General features: G+C 42.4%; 1 protein-coding gene across 1 annotated transcript in view; it reads left to right on the top strand.

Annotated features, from left to right (window-relative positions):
• CADPS (calcium dependent secretion activator) overlaps positions 1–16744 on the top strand; it is a 434176-nt gene that overhangs the window by 103658 nt on the left and 313774 nt on the right. The window contains exon 7 of the mRNA XM_078776828.1: positions 499–620. Within this exon, the coding sequence (XP_078632954.1) occupies positions 499–620 (122 nt within the window). The remainder of the gene's footprint in view (positions 1–498; positions 621–16744) is intronic.

Below are 16744 nucleotides of genomic sequence, written 5' to 3'. Positions count from 1 at the left end.
ACCATGATATTTTGTTCACATTAAACCATTCCCCCTGCCCACCAAACTTTGCTTTTGTGTCCATCTTGGGGGGCTTGGTAGGCTTGCGTTCTCCCTACCCCTCATCGTTACCCGCATCCTTTGTTTGTCTGTCTCCTCATATTTTCTCCCTCGGCTCTGCTGTTGGCATTCCCCCTTTCCCTTTCTGCTGTTCCTTTTGATACGTTGCATTCTGCTCTGTTCTGTTCGAGCTCTTCCACGAGCCTCGACTCTGTATCCCCCAAAAAATATAATAAAAGGGCATCAAAACTCCCATAGCTTTGTGGTGGACGTACTACCAGCTTGCCATGGTGTATAGACGAATACTGAAAACGATAAATTATCTTCTTTTTTTTTTTGCTTGTGAATTCTTCGTTCACACAACAACGAACGTAACACAAATCCGAAACCTTGAGAAGGCCACCGCATAAGAGCCGTCGGCACTGTCTCTAATAAGTCTTCTGTCCTTCCTGCCAACAGCTTGTCATCATGGAGGTTCAAGGATTGAAGTCGTTGGCACCTAACCGCATTGTTTATTGCACCATGGAGGTTGAGGGTGGAGCCAAGCTTCAGACGGATCAGGCAGAAGCTTCAAAGCCTCGGTCAGTGTTTTTCCATGCTTGATGATGCTGCAGTTTTCCTAACTTTTGTAATCCGGTGGCTCTTTGATCACCTGAAACGACTGATTTCATGGTTGCTTTTCGGACATCTCGAGGGTGAATTTCAAATCGTGTTTATTTCAAATCGTGCACGGCAGTTGAGAACTAGGAACCAGCGTTTCTCCTTTATTTCATCGATCACTGTGGATATGGCAATTCTGACATTCATTGTGAATTATTGATTGCACGTAATTGAAAATTATTGAAATCTGGATTGCCTTTGGCTTTATATTCTCTTGTATTCAATAAATTGTCACTGCATGTAATACATCACCCTTCCTTCCTCCCCATCAACAACAACAACAACAGGCATTTTAAGGCCATTTTCCCTGCAAGAGCGGGGGTTAGCCTTGCGGTCCCCATGACAATGTTCTCCATTTTGCCCTATTTTCTGCATCTCCCCTTGTTAACCCCCTTGCCCGCATTTCTTCTTCGACCATCTTTAGCCAAGTCTTTCTCGGTCTTCCCCATCCTCTACTTCCTTCTACATTCATTTACATCACTCTTCTCAACCAGTCACTTTCATCCTTCCTCAACACATGACCAAACCATCTCAACCTGTTTCTCTTCACAGCATCAATCACAGGCTCTATTCCCATCATCTTTCGCAATTCATCATTTGTCTTCCTCTCTCTCAACGATACTCTGCACATCCATCGAACCATTCGCATTTCCACCCTTTCCAGCCTTCATTGCTGCTCTACGTTCATTACCCATGTCTCGCTCCCATAAATCATAACACTTCTCACACATGCAGCATACACCTTTCCCTTCAGCTTCAACGACACTCCCCTCCTCATCAGCACGCCACTCAGTTCCCAAAACTTCTTCGATGCACATGTCACTCGAGCAACCGTTGGCGAGTCTGACCCACATTCTCCATTCAGCATGTCTCCGAGGTAGCAAAATGTTTTCACACCTTCCAGCTTCACGCCGTCTCCAAGATCCAACTCAACATTTCCTCCATCTGCAGCTCCCTCTGTGCACACCTTACATTTGAATGTAGCTGCCACACTGGTTAATGACCCTCTCACACCACTACATTTTTGATGAACCCACTCAGCGCACATTGTACATTGAATGGAATTCACTCCGACACCCTTCCTGCACACAGCACATGGCCACTTCCCAGTTCTTTCCACCTCACCACATGCTTTACCACTTGCCATCACCTTTGTTTTTCCGATATTCACGTTCAGACCTTTTGTCTCCATACATTCCTTCCACTTGTTCATCTTCTCCTTCAGTCCATCCATACTTTCTGCAATCTACACCAGATCTTCTGCATACAACAACTCCCACGGTAAACCCTCCTTTACATTCTGAGCCAGCACCTCCATCACAGCTACAAATAGTAGTGGACTTCGTACCGACCCCTGATGCACTCCCACCTTCACCTCAAACTCACCACTGTTCCCATCCTTCGTCCTTACAGCTGTGCGCGCTCTTTTGTACATTGCCATCACTACTCTGATCAACCATTCCTCCACTCCTAACTTCCTCAATGCCCATGTCACTACTTCACGTGGAACCCTATCGAATGCTTTCTCCAGATCAATAAACCCAAGAAACAACTTCTTCCTCTTCTCCATATACTTCTCCTGCAACTGCATCACAATAAAAAGCGCGTCTGTCGTGCCTCTTCCTGGCATAAATCCAAACTGCATTTCGTCGATCTTCACTTTCTTCCTTATCCTCCTTTCCAATACCTTCATTCCATGCTCCAATAACTTTATCGCTCGATACGAGCCACAGTCCAGAGGGTCACCTTTCCCCTTGTATAGAGGGACGAGGGTACTCAGTTCCCAATCCCCACTGGAATGTAGCCTTCTTTCACCACCAGATTGCAGATCTCTGTTATTCTCTTCACACCCCAACTTCCTGCTGCCTTCAACATATCTCCCACAACTCCCGTCGGCCCTCCCACTTTTCTACTTTTCATTGCTTTTATCGCTTCCTCAACTTCCTTCTCGGTTATCTTCTCTGCCGGTCCTAAAACTGGGTTACTCTCTATGTTGCCATCCCATTCATTCTCTGCATTCAACAGTATTTCCATCCTTCACCTTCCTTCCTCCCCATCCTTCACCACAATTCCTTTACTTTTGACGCCCCCTCCAATTGAGCTACTCAGATGTATGTGGTGTAAGGATCACCCAATGGTACCATATTTACATTTAAGTTGTCCCATTCTGTATTTGTATTGAAAGATTAACAAGAATTGTAGGACATAGGATGATGGCACGAACAAAGGCAATGGTGCACAAAATCCGTGTTCTCCACTGCTGTCTCCGCAAAATAATAAAGCACATCAACCGCAAAGCAAAAGTGAAGAATCAAATACTGTATGCATCGCGGTCCAGGAGGAGGAACAGGGACGAAAGGGGAGATATTGGATAAGGATGAACTTGATCTGCTGCCATGAATGACTAAGATATCGAGGAATTGACTGTTCAAATTGGAAAGTTGAGATACTTCGTTTTCCAAAGATTGTGGAAATGGAAAATGCAATTTCAGCCGTAAGTCGGTGCAGGAATCTGGAGAGCATGGAATGGTGCAGTGATCCCCTACAAACAGAAAGCCAGCTTCACTGCACCTGAGGCTGGAGGACATATTTATTGGGCTCTTCTAATGCCTCTGTTAAACTGAAGAAACAAATGTGGTTTTTGGGGGTTTTGTATACAAAGTCAAGACCCCTGGAAGAGTTAGAACACAGAACAGATCAGGATTCATCAGAACAAAAGGAACAGTTGAAAGAGAGGGAGGAAACACCAATGGCAGGGATGAATTGCAAAATATAGGGATACTTGGACATATAAGTGATGTGGGGAGGAATGAGGTACACAGGGTGGACAGGATGAATACAGAAGCAAACTTACAGGAAAGAAAACCTGAAGATTTGGAAACAGTTGGGCTTGAAGGTGGGGGGAAGGTTAACAGGGGAAGAAAGATCATAGTTTCAGATGAGGGATGATCTGAGATAGTGGTGAATGGCTTTCTTGAAGATGTGGAGGGAAAAATGAAGACCTGTCTTGAAGGCGTTTCATACTTTTCACTGCCTGATCAAAAAGGCGAACAGGTTATGGCTCCAAAGATGTTGTTGGGTGACAGTTGGATCTCCTCCTGAGGTCCTCTCCATCCATACTCATGACCGTTTCCACCCTCATTACCGCTCCCCAAGTATTTGCACTTTCCTTCCGAAGTTATTGTGTTTTCTCTGCCATCTCCTTCAACAAACCCACACAGTTAGTTAATGGAGAAATGTTTAAACATCACCCAGCAAACCCACATAGTTAGTTAATGGAGAAATGTTTGAACATCACCCAGCAAACCCACATAGTTAGTTAATGGAGAAATGTTTGAACATCACCCAGCAAACCCACATAGTTAGTTAATGGAGAAATGTTTAAACATCACCCAGCAAACCCACATAGTTAGTTTATGAAGAAATGTTTGAACATCACCCAGCAAACCCACATTGTTAGTTAATGGAGAAATGTTTAAACATCACCCAGCAAACCCACATCGTTAGTTTATGGAGAAATGTTTAAACATCACCCAGCAAACCCACATCGTTAGTTAATGGAGAAATGTTTTAACATCACCCAGCAAACCCACACAGTTAGTTAATGGAGAAATGTTTTAATATCACCCAGCAAACCCACACAGTTAGTTAATGGAGAAATGTTTAAACATCACCCAGCAAACCCACACAGTTAGTTAATGGAGAAATGTTTAAACATCACCCAGCAAACCCACATCGTTAGTTAATGGAGAAATGTTTAAACATCACCCAGCAAACCCACATCGTTAGTTAATGGAGAAATATTTAAACATCACCCAGCAAACCCACATCGTTAGTTAATGGAGAAATGTTTAAACATCACCCAGCAAACCCACATCGTTAGTTAATGGAGAAATGTTTAAACATCACCCAGCAAACCCACATCGTTAGTAAATGGAGAAATGTTCAAACATCACCCAGCAAACCCACATAGTTAGTTAATGGAGAAATATTTAAACATCACCCAGCAAACCCACATCGTTAGTTAATGGAGAAATGTTTAAACATCACCCAGCAAACCCACATCGTTAGTTAATGGAGAAATGTTTAAACATCACCCAGCAAACCCACATCATTAGTTAATGGAGAAATGTTTAAACATCACCCAGCAAACCCACATCGTTAGTTAATGGAGAAATGTTTAAACATCACCCAGCAAACCCACATAGTTAGTTAATGGAGAAATGTTTTAACATCACCCAGCAAACCCACACCGTTACTTAATGGAGAAATGTTTGAACATCACCCAGCAAACCCACATAGTTAGTTAATGGAGAAATGTTTAAACATCACCCAGCAAACCCACATCGTTAGTTTATGGAGAAATGTTGAAACATCACCCAGCAAACCCACACAGTTAGTTAATGGAGAAATGTTTTAATATCACCCAGCAAACCCACATCGTTAGTTAATGGAGAAATGTTTTAATATCACCCAGCAAACCCACACAGTTAGTTATTGGAGAAATGTTTAAACATCACCCAGCAAACCCACATCGTTAGTTAATGGAGAAATGTTTTAATATCACCCAGCAAACCCACACAGTTAGTTAATGGAGAAATGTTTTAACATCACCCAGCAAACCCACACAGTTAGTTAATGGAGAAATGTTTGAACATCACCCAGCAAACCCACACAGTTAGTTAATGGAGAAATGTTTGAACATCACCCAGCAAACCCACATAGTTAGTTAATGGAGAAATGTTTAAACATCACCAAGCAAACCCACATCGTTAGTTTATGGAGAAATGTTTAAACATCACCCAGCAAACCCACATCGTTAGTTTATGGAGAAATGTTTAAACATCACCCAGCAAACCCACACAGTTAGTTAATGGAGAAATGTTTGAACATCACCCAGCAAACCCACACAGTTAGTTAATGGAGAAATGTTTGAACATCACCCAGCAAACCCACACAGTTAGTTAATGGAGAAATGTTTGAACATCACCCAGCAAACCCACACAGTTAGTTAATGGAGAAATGTTTGAACATCACCCAGCAAACCCACATTGTTAGTTTATGGAGAAATGTTTGAACATCACCCAGCAAACCCACACAGTTAGTTAATGGAGAAATGTTTGAACATCACCCAGCAAACCCACACAGTTAGTTAATGGAGAAATGTTTGAACATCACCCAGCAAACCCACATCGTTGGTCAATGGAGAAATGTTTTAACATCACCCAGCAAACCCACATTGTTAGTTAATGGAGAAATGTTTGAACATCACCCAGCAAACTCACATAGGTAGTTAATGGAGAAATGTTCAAACATCACCCAGCAAACCCACACAGTTAGTTAATGGAGAAATGTTTGAACATCACCCAGCAAACCCACATAGTTAGTTAATGGAGAAATGTTTTAATATCACCCAGCAAACCCACATCATTAGTTAATGGAGAAATGTTCAAACATCACCCAGCAAACCCACATAGTTAGTTAATGGAGAAATATTTAAACATCACCCAGCAAACCCACATAGTTAGTTAATGGAGAAATGTTTAAACATCACCCAGCAAACCCATATCGTTAGTTTATGGAGAAATGTTAAAACATAACCCAGCAAACCCACATAGTTAGTTAATGGAGAAATGCTTAAACATAACCCAGCAAACCCACATCGTTAGTTAATGGAGAAATGTTTGAACATCACCCAGCAAACCCACATAGTTAGTTAATGGAGAAATGTTTAAACATAACCTAGCAAACCCACATCGTTAGTTTATGGAGAAATGTTTGAACATCACCCAGCAAACCCACACAGTTAGTTAATGGAGAAATGTTTGAACATCACCCAGCAAACCCACACAGTCAGTTAATGGAGAAATGTTTGAACATCACCCAGCAAACCCACATTGTTAGTTTATGGAGAAATGTTTGAACATCACCCAGCAAACCCACATTGTTAGTTTATGGTGAAATGTTTAAACATAACCCAGCAGACCCACATCGTTAGTCAATGGAGAAATGTTTTAACATCACCCAGCAAACCCACATTGTTAGTTAATGGAGAAATGTTTGAACATCACCCAGCAAACCCACATAGCTAGTTCATGGAGAAAGGTTTGAACATCACCCAGCAAACCCACACAGTTAGTTAATGGAGAAATGTTTGAACATCACCCAGCAAACTCACATAGGTAGTTAATGGAGAAATGTTTAAACATCACCCAGCAAACCCACACAGTTAGTTAATGGAGAAATGTTTGAACATCACCCAGCAAACTCACATAGTTAGTTCATGGAGAAATGTTTGAACATCACCCAGCAAACCCACATAGTTAGTTAATGGAGAAATGTTTTAATATCACCCAGCAAACCCACATCATTAGTTAATGGAGAAATGTTCAAACATCACCCAGCAAACCCACATAGTTAGTTAATGGAGAAATATTTAAACATCACCCAGCAAACCCACATAGTTAGTTAATGGTGAAATGTTTAAACATCACCCAGCAAACCCACATCGTTAGTTAATGGAGAAATGTTTAAACATCACCCAGCAAACCCACATCGTCAGTTAATGGAGAAATGTTTAAACATCACCCAGCAAACCCACATCGTTAGTTAATGGAGAAATGTTCAAACATCACCCAGCAAACCCACATAGTTAGTTAATGGAGAAATATTTAAACATCACCCAGCAAACTTACATCGTTAGTTAATGGAGAAATGTTTAAACATCACCCAGCAAACCCACATCATTAGTTAATGGAGAAATGTTTAAACATCACCCAGCAAACCCACATCGTTAGTTAATGGAGAAATGTTTAAACATCACCCAGCAAACCCACATAGTTAGTTAATGGAGAAATGTTTTAACATCACCCAGCAAACCCACATCGTTAGTTAATGGAGAAATGTTTGAACATCACCCAGCAAACCCACATAGTTAGTTAATGGAGAAATGTTTAAACATCACCCAGCAAACCCACATAGTTAGTTAATGGAGAAATGTTTAAACATCACCCAGCAAACCCACATCGTTAGTTTATGGAAAAATGTTTAAACATCACCCAGCAAACCCACATCGTTAGTTAATGGAGAAATGTTTAAACATCACCCAGCAAACCCACATCGTTAGTTAATGGAGAAATGTTTAAACATCACCCAGCAAACCCACATCGTCAGTTAATGGAGAAATGTTTAAACATCACCCAGCAAACCCACATCGTTAGTTAATGGAGAAATGTTTAAACATCACCCAGCAAACCCACATCGTCAGTTAATGGAGAAATGTTTAAACATCACCCAGCAAACCCACATCGTTAGTTAATGGAGAAATGTTCAAACATCACCCAGCAAACCCACATAGTTAGTTAATGGAGAAATATTTAAACATCACCCAGCAAACCTACATCGTGAGTTAATGGAGAAATGTTTAAACATCACCCAGCAAACCCACATCATTAGTTAATGGAGAAATGTTTAAACATCACCCAGCAAACCCACATCGTTAGTTAATGGAGAAATGTTTAAACATCACCCAGCAAACCCACATCGTCAGTTAATGGAGAAATGTTTAAACATCACCCAGCAAACCCACATCGTTAGTTAATGGAGAAATGTTCAAACATCACCCAGCAAACCCACATAGTTAGTTAATGGAGAAATATTTAAACATCACCCAGCAAACCTACATCGTTAGTTAATGGAGAAATGTTTAAACATCACCCAGCAAACCCACATCATTAGTTAATGGAGAAATGTTTAAACATCACCCAGCAAACCCACATCGTTAGTTAATGGAGAAATGTTTAAACATCACCCAGCAAACCCACATAGTTAGTTAATGGAGAAATGTTTTAACATCACCCAGCAAACCCACATCGTTAGTTAATGGAGAAATGTTTGAACATCACCCAGCAAACCCACATAGTTAGTTAATGGAGAAATGTTTAAACATCACCCAGCAAACCCACATAGTTAGTTAATGGAGAAATGTTTAAACATCACCCAGCAAACCCACATCGTTAGTTTATGGAAAAATATTTAAACATCACCCAGCAAACCCACATCGTTAGTTAATGGAGAAATGTTTAAACATCACCCAGCAAACCCACATAGTTAGTTAATGGAGAAATGTTTAAACATCACCCAGCAAACCCACATCGTTAGTTTATGGAAAAATGTTTAAACATCACCCAGCAAACCCACATCGTTAGTTAATGGAGAAATGTTTTAACATCACCCAGCAAACCCACATCGTTAGTTAATGGAGAAATGTTTTAACATCACCCAGCAAACCCACACAGTTAGTTAATGGAGAAATGTTTTAACATCACCCAGCAAACCCATACAGTTAGTTAATGGAGAAATGTTTGAACATCACCCAGCAAACCCACACAGTTAGTTAATGGAGAAATGTTTGAACATCATCCAGCAAACCCACACAGTTAGTTAATGGAGAAATGTTTGAACATCACCAAGCAAACCCACATCGTTAGTTTATGGAGAAATGTTTAAACATCACCCAGCAAACCCACATCGTTAGTTTATGGAGAAATGTTTTAATATCACCCAGCAAACCCACATCATTAGTTAATGGAGAAATGTTTAAACATCACCCAGCAAACCCACACAGTTAGTTAATGGAGAAATGTTTAAACATCACCCAGCAAACCCACATCGTTAGTTTATGGAGAAATGTTTAAACATCACCCAGCAAACCCACATCGTTAGTTAATGGAGAAATGTTTTAACATCACCCAGCAAACCCACATCGTTAGTTAATGGAGAAATGTTTTAACATCACCCAGCAAACCCACACAGTTAGTTAATGGAGAAATGTTTTAACATCACCCAGCAAACCCATACAGTTAGTTAATGGAGAAATGTTTGAACATCACCCAGCAAACCCACACAGTTAGTTAATGGAGAAATGTTTGAACATCATCCAGCAAACCCACACAGTTAGTTAATGGAGAAATGTTTGAACATCACCCAGCAAACCCACATCGTTAGTTAATGGAGAAATGTTTAAACATCACCAAGCAAACCCACATCGTTAGTTTATGGAGAAATGTTTAAACATCACCCAGCAAACCCACATAGTTAGTTAATGGAGAAATGTTGAAACATCACCCAGCAAACCCACATCGTTAGTTTATGGAGAAATGTTTAAACATCACCCAGCAAACCCACACAGTTAGTTAATGGAGAAATGTTTGAACATCACCCAGCAAACCCACATCGTTAGTTAATGGAGAAATGTTTGAACATCACCCAGCAAACCCACACAGTTAGTTAATGGAGAAATGTTTGAACATCACCCAGCAAACCCACACCGTTAGTTAATGGAGAAATGTTTAAACATCACCAAGCAAACCCACATCGTTAGTTTATGGAGAAATGTTTAAACATCACCCAGCAAACCTACATAGTTGTTAATGGAGAAATGTTGAAACATCACCCAGCAAACCCACATCGTTAGTTTATGGAGAAATGTTTAAACATCACCCAGCAAACCCACACAGTTAGTTAATGGAGAAATGTTTGAACATCACCCAGCAAACCCACATCGTTAGTTAATGGAGAAATGTTTGAACATCACCCAGCAAACCCACACAGTTTGTTAATGGAGAAATGTTGAAGCATCACCCAGCAAACCCACATCGTTAGTTAATGGAGAAATGTTTGAACATCACCCAGCAAACCCACACAGTTAGTTAATGGAGAAATGTTTGAACATCACCCAGCAAACCCACATTGTTAGTTTATGGAGAAATGTTTAAACATAACCCAGCAAACCCACATCATTAGTTAATGGAGAAATGTTTGAACATCACCCAGCAAACCCACACAGTTAGTTAATGGAGAAATGTTTTAACATCACCCAGCAAACCCACATTGTTAGTTAATAGAGAAATGTTTTAACATCACCCAGCAAACTCACATAGTTAATGGAGAAATGTTTAAACATCACCCAGCAAACCCACATCGGCATTGAATGGAGACACCTGAAGGCAAATGAGACCATGGAGGGGAATGGTAAAGGGTTTCATCGGTTAAGAGCCGCCTGGCCATCTTGGGAACAGCTGTCTTGAAACCTTGGAGGGGAATTCTGAAATCTTAAGAGACTGAGAAAGTTGGTTGAACAGGCGGAAAGGAAAGAGGAATGAATTAATGAGTGGAGGAGAACAGTGAGTTAGGATTTTGGGAGTTCCACCAGATAGATGTTACTACAGAACTGGCAGAAGGCTCAGACGTCGTGGTCCATCAATAAACAGTACAAAGGTCACTTTTTTGAAACCAGGATTTAAAGGATGTGTTGCAGTAAGAAAACCTCTGTTAAGAAAGGGGAACAAGACAAAAAGGCTAAAATATGCACTGGATCACTCAAATTGGACTATGACAGACGAATCAACGTCGCAGTTTTCTGGATCGAATCGAAGTCAATATGTGAGATTATGAAAAACTGAAACAAATAAAGTCTCTTTCTTGAAGCCAACAATTAAGGATGGAGGATGTCCATTTCAGGTTTGGGGCTACATGTGTGTTTCAGGTTAAGTGTGTTTGAAAACTGCTGAAAATTAATGCTGCATTGACCACAGCAAGGAAGAAACAAATTTTAATCCACCATAACTATCCCCAGTGTTGCAAGACATATCGGTTCAAACTTAATCTTACAGCAAAATGCACCCACCTGGAATAATGAAAACCTATGACATGAATGCACAGCACAAAGCAGGCTTAAGCAATAGGTTCACTCTCTTGTGCATCTGTCTGCAGACGTCGGTCTATGATCGAGGAACTACTTTTTTCAATCGAATTTTCTATTTTGAACAATGTAGAGCATGGATCGAAATATGATCCTGCAGCTCCGCAGTACTTTGGTTTTGAATTTGGCAAATTGTGCGGCGTCTCATCTTGAGTGCGCATGATTAGCGTGGAAGGAAAATATGAGGTGTTCGGAATCCGTGTCGATCCTTTTTTCCAACCGCAACCAAGTAAACCCACTCATCTCACTTCCGGTTGCACCGGGTACTACAAAACCTTTGATAAACTCGAGCTGAAACATATTTACATATTATAACATGAAAGGCAAAATGATGCTGCTACACGTGCACACAGAGGAGTGAGGTAATTTTTTAGTCTGTCTGCCTGCCTGGCAGTCAAGCAAAATTCAAAATCATTCCAAACAGGAAACTTACTGTTTTAGTGACATCATAAAGGACACAAACAACTGGTACAAATAACTAATTTAACGTATTAAATAAGGTAGTCTGAAAGACTGTACATCAACGATGGTAAGCTTCCAAAAGAAGTTTTTTTTTTGGACAGTCATTAAAAGCTTTATTTTATTTAAAATGAATTATATTCTTGAACACTGTTGTACACAAATTGCCACGTTGGCACTGCCAAGAAACATCCAGTACTTGGTCAATATATTACGCATTTTAGGCCATCTCGACCAAGAGACAGAGAGGGGTGGGGGAGACACCTAATTTGCCAAAGGAGAGGGGTGGAGGAGACAAGGAGAGGGGTGGGGAAGACACAGAGAGTGGTGGGGGAGACACAGAGAGGGGTGGGGGATACACAAAGAGGGGTGGCGGAGACAGAGAGTGGTGGGGGAGACACAGAGAGGGGTGGGGGAGACACAGAGAGGGGTGGGGGAGACACAGAGAGGGGTGGGGTGGAGACAGAGAGGGGAGGGGAGAGACAGAGAGGGGTGGGATAGAGACAGAAGGGGGTGGGGGAGACAAAGAGAGGAGTGGGGTAGAGACAGAGAGGGGCGGGGGAGAGACACAGAGGGACGGGGGAGAGACAGAGAGGGGTGGGAGAGAGACACGGAGGGGCGGGAGAGAGACACGGAGGGGCGGGGGAGAGACACGGAGGGGCGTGGGAGAGACACAGAGGGGCGGGGGAAGACAAAGAGGGGCAGGGACAGACAAAGAGGGGCGAGGGACAGACACAGAGGAGTGAGGGACAGACACAGAGGGGTGAGGGACAGACAGAGGGGCGAGGGACAGACATAGGGGCGAGGGACAGACACAGAGGGGTGAGGAACAGACACAGAGGGGCGAAGGACAGACACAGAGGAGTGAGGGACAGACACCGAGGGGTGAGGGACAGACACAGAGGGGTGAGGGACAGACACAGAGGGGTGAGGGACAGGCACAGAGGGGGTGAGGGACAGACACAGAGGGGCGAGGAACAGACAGAGTTGCGGGGGAGAGACAGAGAGTGGCGGGGGAGAGAGAGAGAGTGGTGGGGAGAGAGAGACGGGTGAGTGAGTGAGAGAAGAGAGAGGGATTCAGTTGGGGTCTGGAGGAAGAGAGAGAGGGAATGGGGGAGAGAGAGGGGAGGAAGAAAGCGGGGAGGGAGAAAGTAGGGAGGGAGAAAGGAGGGAGGGAGGGAGGAAGGAAGGGAGGGAGGGAGGAAGGAAGGGAGGGAGGGAGGAAGGAGGGAGAGAGAGTGATTGAAGCCTCTCCCTATGGCACTACACTGTACACATGTTCAGGGAAGGGTGGTGCAAGGAGGGAGAGGAAGAGGGAGAGGGAGAGGGAGAAGAGAAGAAAAGAAAAGAAAAGAAAAGAAAAGAAAGAAAAGAAAAGAGAAGAGAAGAGAAGTGAAGAGAGACGAGAGACGAGAGAAACAAAAGAAACAAAAGAGAGGAGGAAGGAAACGGGCAGGGATAAGGAGGGGAGGAAGAGAAAGGCGAGGGTGAGGAGTGTATGTGGACATAACCTATTTAAAGTATACGTGGAATAACTTATTTAAAGCGTATGTGTACATTTCAAAGTGTACGTGGACATATCTGATTTAAAATGTCAAATGGCGGCAATTTCTGGCCTGCTGGAGGGAAAAGCATCGCCTAGTTAATGTTTTTCACAGTAGACACTTTACAGAAAATTTCCAGTTCACTGTATTCCTTGGGATTCCTTGGTTCCTTGGGTTGGTTGGGTTGGTTCTTGGGTTCCTTGGGATTGTATTGGGAAAGTAGAAATTTGAGGACCAGTTCACTGGTAATTCCCTGTTTGTCGTTAAAGGCGGCAAAAAGGGTTGGCGTCAGGAAGGGCATCCTTCCTTCCGGCCGGCTTCCTTCCGGCGGTTCTGGGCTTCCGGCCGTCAAACATTGCTTCAAAAAGGGGACCGAAAAACAACAACAACCACGGTTCCCGAAAAAGGCCAACCCCCGCTTGCGGGGAAAAATGGCCTCGAAAGGTGGTTACAGTAGACAGTGCTTGTTACGCTGGAGAGAGATGGAGGCGTGGCTTGTAGAATGGCTGGTGCTTATGACCCACCGAACTCACCTTAATATACAAGATTATTTGAAAGTATCCCAATAATATTTTCAATGGTTTTGAAGGCAAAGGATGGAGATAGTCACCATTTGTTTATATAAAGGTATATTGTGTGTAAATTTGTTTATTACCCTGCGCTCGTGAAGCGAAAAGTAGGGTTCGGCATTCGCTTGCGTATGTACATGGGTACGTGTGGCTTGTCTGCATTTTAAAAAAGTTTAAAATAAAAATTTCTTGGCAACCGTTGGTCTGATTGACAGGAAATTTTCACCGTAGGTGCGACTCTGCCTGCATGATTCTTTTTTATTCATAATTATGATGTCATAGGTCACATGGTATGGGTGCCACCTTGGAAAAAAAACAAAAAAAACTGCACCTCTATGTATCTGAAAGCGTTGCATTGAAAAAATTGACACATGGTTCATTGTAAAGAACTCTCCATGGGGAATAGCATTTTAAGGATTATGTCATCGGTGCTTCCATTATGACATCATAATTTGACAAGTGCAAAACTTCATCCAATCAAGATGCAATTTGTTGAGCATCATCTAGGGATAAATTGATGGAGAAAAAAAAAGACGTAATCGGCCACGTGGTTCGGCCGCCATATTTGTTTTAACACAAAAGCCTTAAAAACCATTAAAAACACATCCTGGTGAGGGTCTCCAATCTCTGATTGCTCTTTCTTGTTTATTATATAATGCAAACCATGGTGGCTGTCCATGCGTTTGTGTGTTCGGCTGTCTCTCGTTTCTGGAGGCCGCTTCCCGTGCTGCATTTGAACAGCTCCGAAGGCAAAGCTCAACATTCAATCCGAAGAAGAGCATGATACATTTTAAACGTACTGTAGAAATACAACATGGAATCGGTTTGTTTAAAAGTTCTTTAGGATACGACCTCGGCTAACAAGATGGCCTCCAGGTACGAATCCTCACGCTCTGAGCCACCCAGGCTGGGTTCAAATCTTTTTCCCAGCTATAAACTGTCACCCTGGTGTTTCACAGACATGTTGAATCATCAATGCGTGTGCCATCTCTCGGATGGACGTTAAACTGGATGTCCCATCTACTGACATCTGTTAGTGGATGTTAAAGATCCACGCGGTGTCTTTCACAAAGAGTAGGTGTGCTGTCACTGGCTCGCTTACTCTCCGTGGCCAAATTCCTTCCTGAACTACAGTACTGCTTGGAAGGTAATGGCAAATCACCCAGTATAACCCTTGCTCTGAAAGCTGCTTCGGTGGCATTGACGGTCTGTGACAGAGTATGTGAGGATTAGCACAAAGTTGAAGAAACCATGTCAGCGTTGTTAATACAGTCGCCTACACTGAAAGTCTTTGAACAAAGGTTGCAGTACAAGGTGATTATTTAATTAAATAAAAACCTACATTTAGCATTGTGACCTAAAAATAACGCTTAATCATGAACTTCAAAGAGGTCCAAAATAAGCTCAAATTTAATTATTGGTGGACTCAATGACATAATTTCCTTCGAGTTAGAACTCTCTGAGTCGAGGAGTTTGATGTTTCAAACCACGGCCAAGTAATGAGTTTTAACAAAAACTTTAAATATGGTACGTGGTGCTTCCTTGCTTGACGCTCCACATTTAAAAAGGATAGAGCTTGGACATATAGAGGAGAGGGAAAGATAGAGGGAAAGAGAGGAAAGAGAGAGAGGGGTGGGGGAAGAGAGATGTGAGATGAGATTAAAAAATTTTTTATATACAAGATCGAGGTTCGTGTAAAAGCGAGCACATTAAACACACATTAGCACATCAAACACAAAAAACATAAACGGACACATAAAACATTAAAAAGGGAGAGTGGGAGACAAGATGGGGAGAGAGAGAGGGAAGCACACAAGCACAACAGTAGAGAACAGGGACATCGGGAGATCTGTGGAGGGGGGAGGGGGAGGGAAGGGGTACATTCTGCCTTGTCACACACACAACCTGTCCAACAAGTTTCGTCCAAATCCATCCATAACTTTTTGAGATATCCTGCTATGTATCGTTTTTGGCCCCTTCTCCCAATGGTGAAGAATCACTTCAAAAATGAAATAACTCTCATATCCGAATCCACTTTCAGATCTTCACCAAAATTGAAACGAATCATCCGCGTCACACACCCAACCTCTCCACCAAGTTTCGTCCAAATCCGTCCACAACCTTTTGAGATATCCTGCTATGTATCGTTTTTGACACTATCTCCCAATGGTGAAGAATCACTTAAAAATTCTAGTAGCTGTATCCGAATCCTGATCTTCACCAAAATCTAATCATTTCGTCCTTGTCACATACCGCTACATCTCTTCCAAATTTAGTCCGAATCCGTCCACAACCTTTTGAGATATTTTGTTCACAAACGGACGGACAGACAAACAGACGGGTGAAAACATAACCTCCATCCACCTTTGGTGGCGGAGTTAAGAAAAGAGTGAAGGCGAGCAGAGAGTCTTGATTTTGGCAGTTTCACCAGAAGAGGGTTGCTGGCAGTTATTATGTGTCCTGTAGGAATATTTGGGGGGCAGAGCACAGAGAGAGCTGGGGGAGCAAGGCCGGAGAGGAGTCGGTAGAAGACAGAAAGACCACCAACCTGCCTGCAAAGTTGTAAGACCTGCAAATACATGCAAAGACCTGCAAAGACCTTCAACCTGCCTGCAAATACCCAGAGAGAGAGAGTGAAAGGCCTTCACAATCGGCTTCTTCACGGGGGATTCCAATGATTCTGAAAGCTTTGGTTTCTACAGCGTGAAGCC

The sequence above is a fragment of the Myxine glutinosa genome, chromosome 4 (assembly GCF_964187855.1).
Source record: "Myxine glutinosa chromosome 4, kmMyxGlut1.1, whole genome shotgun sequence".
NCBI lineage: Eukaryota > Metazoa > Chordata > Myxini > Myxiniformes > Myxinidae > Myxine > Myxine glutinosa.
The sequence above is the reverse complement of the archived record's forward strand: the minus strand, read 5'-3'. Positions and strand labels throughout refer to the sequence as shown.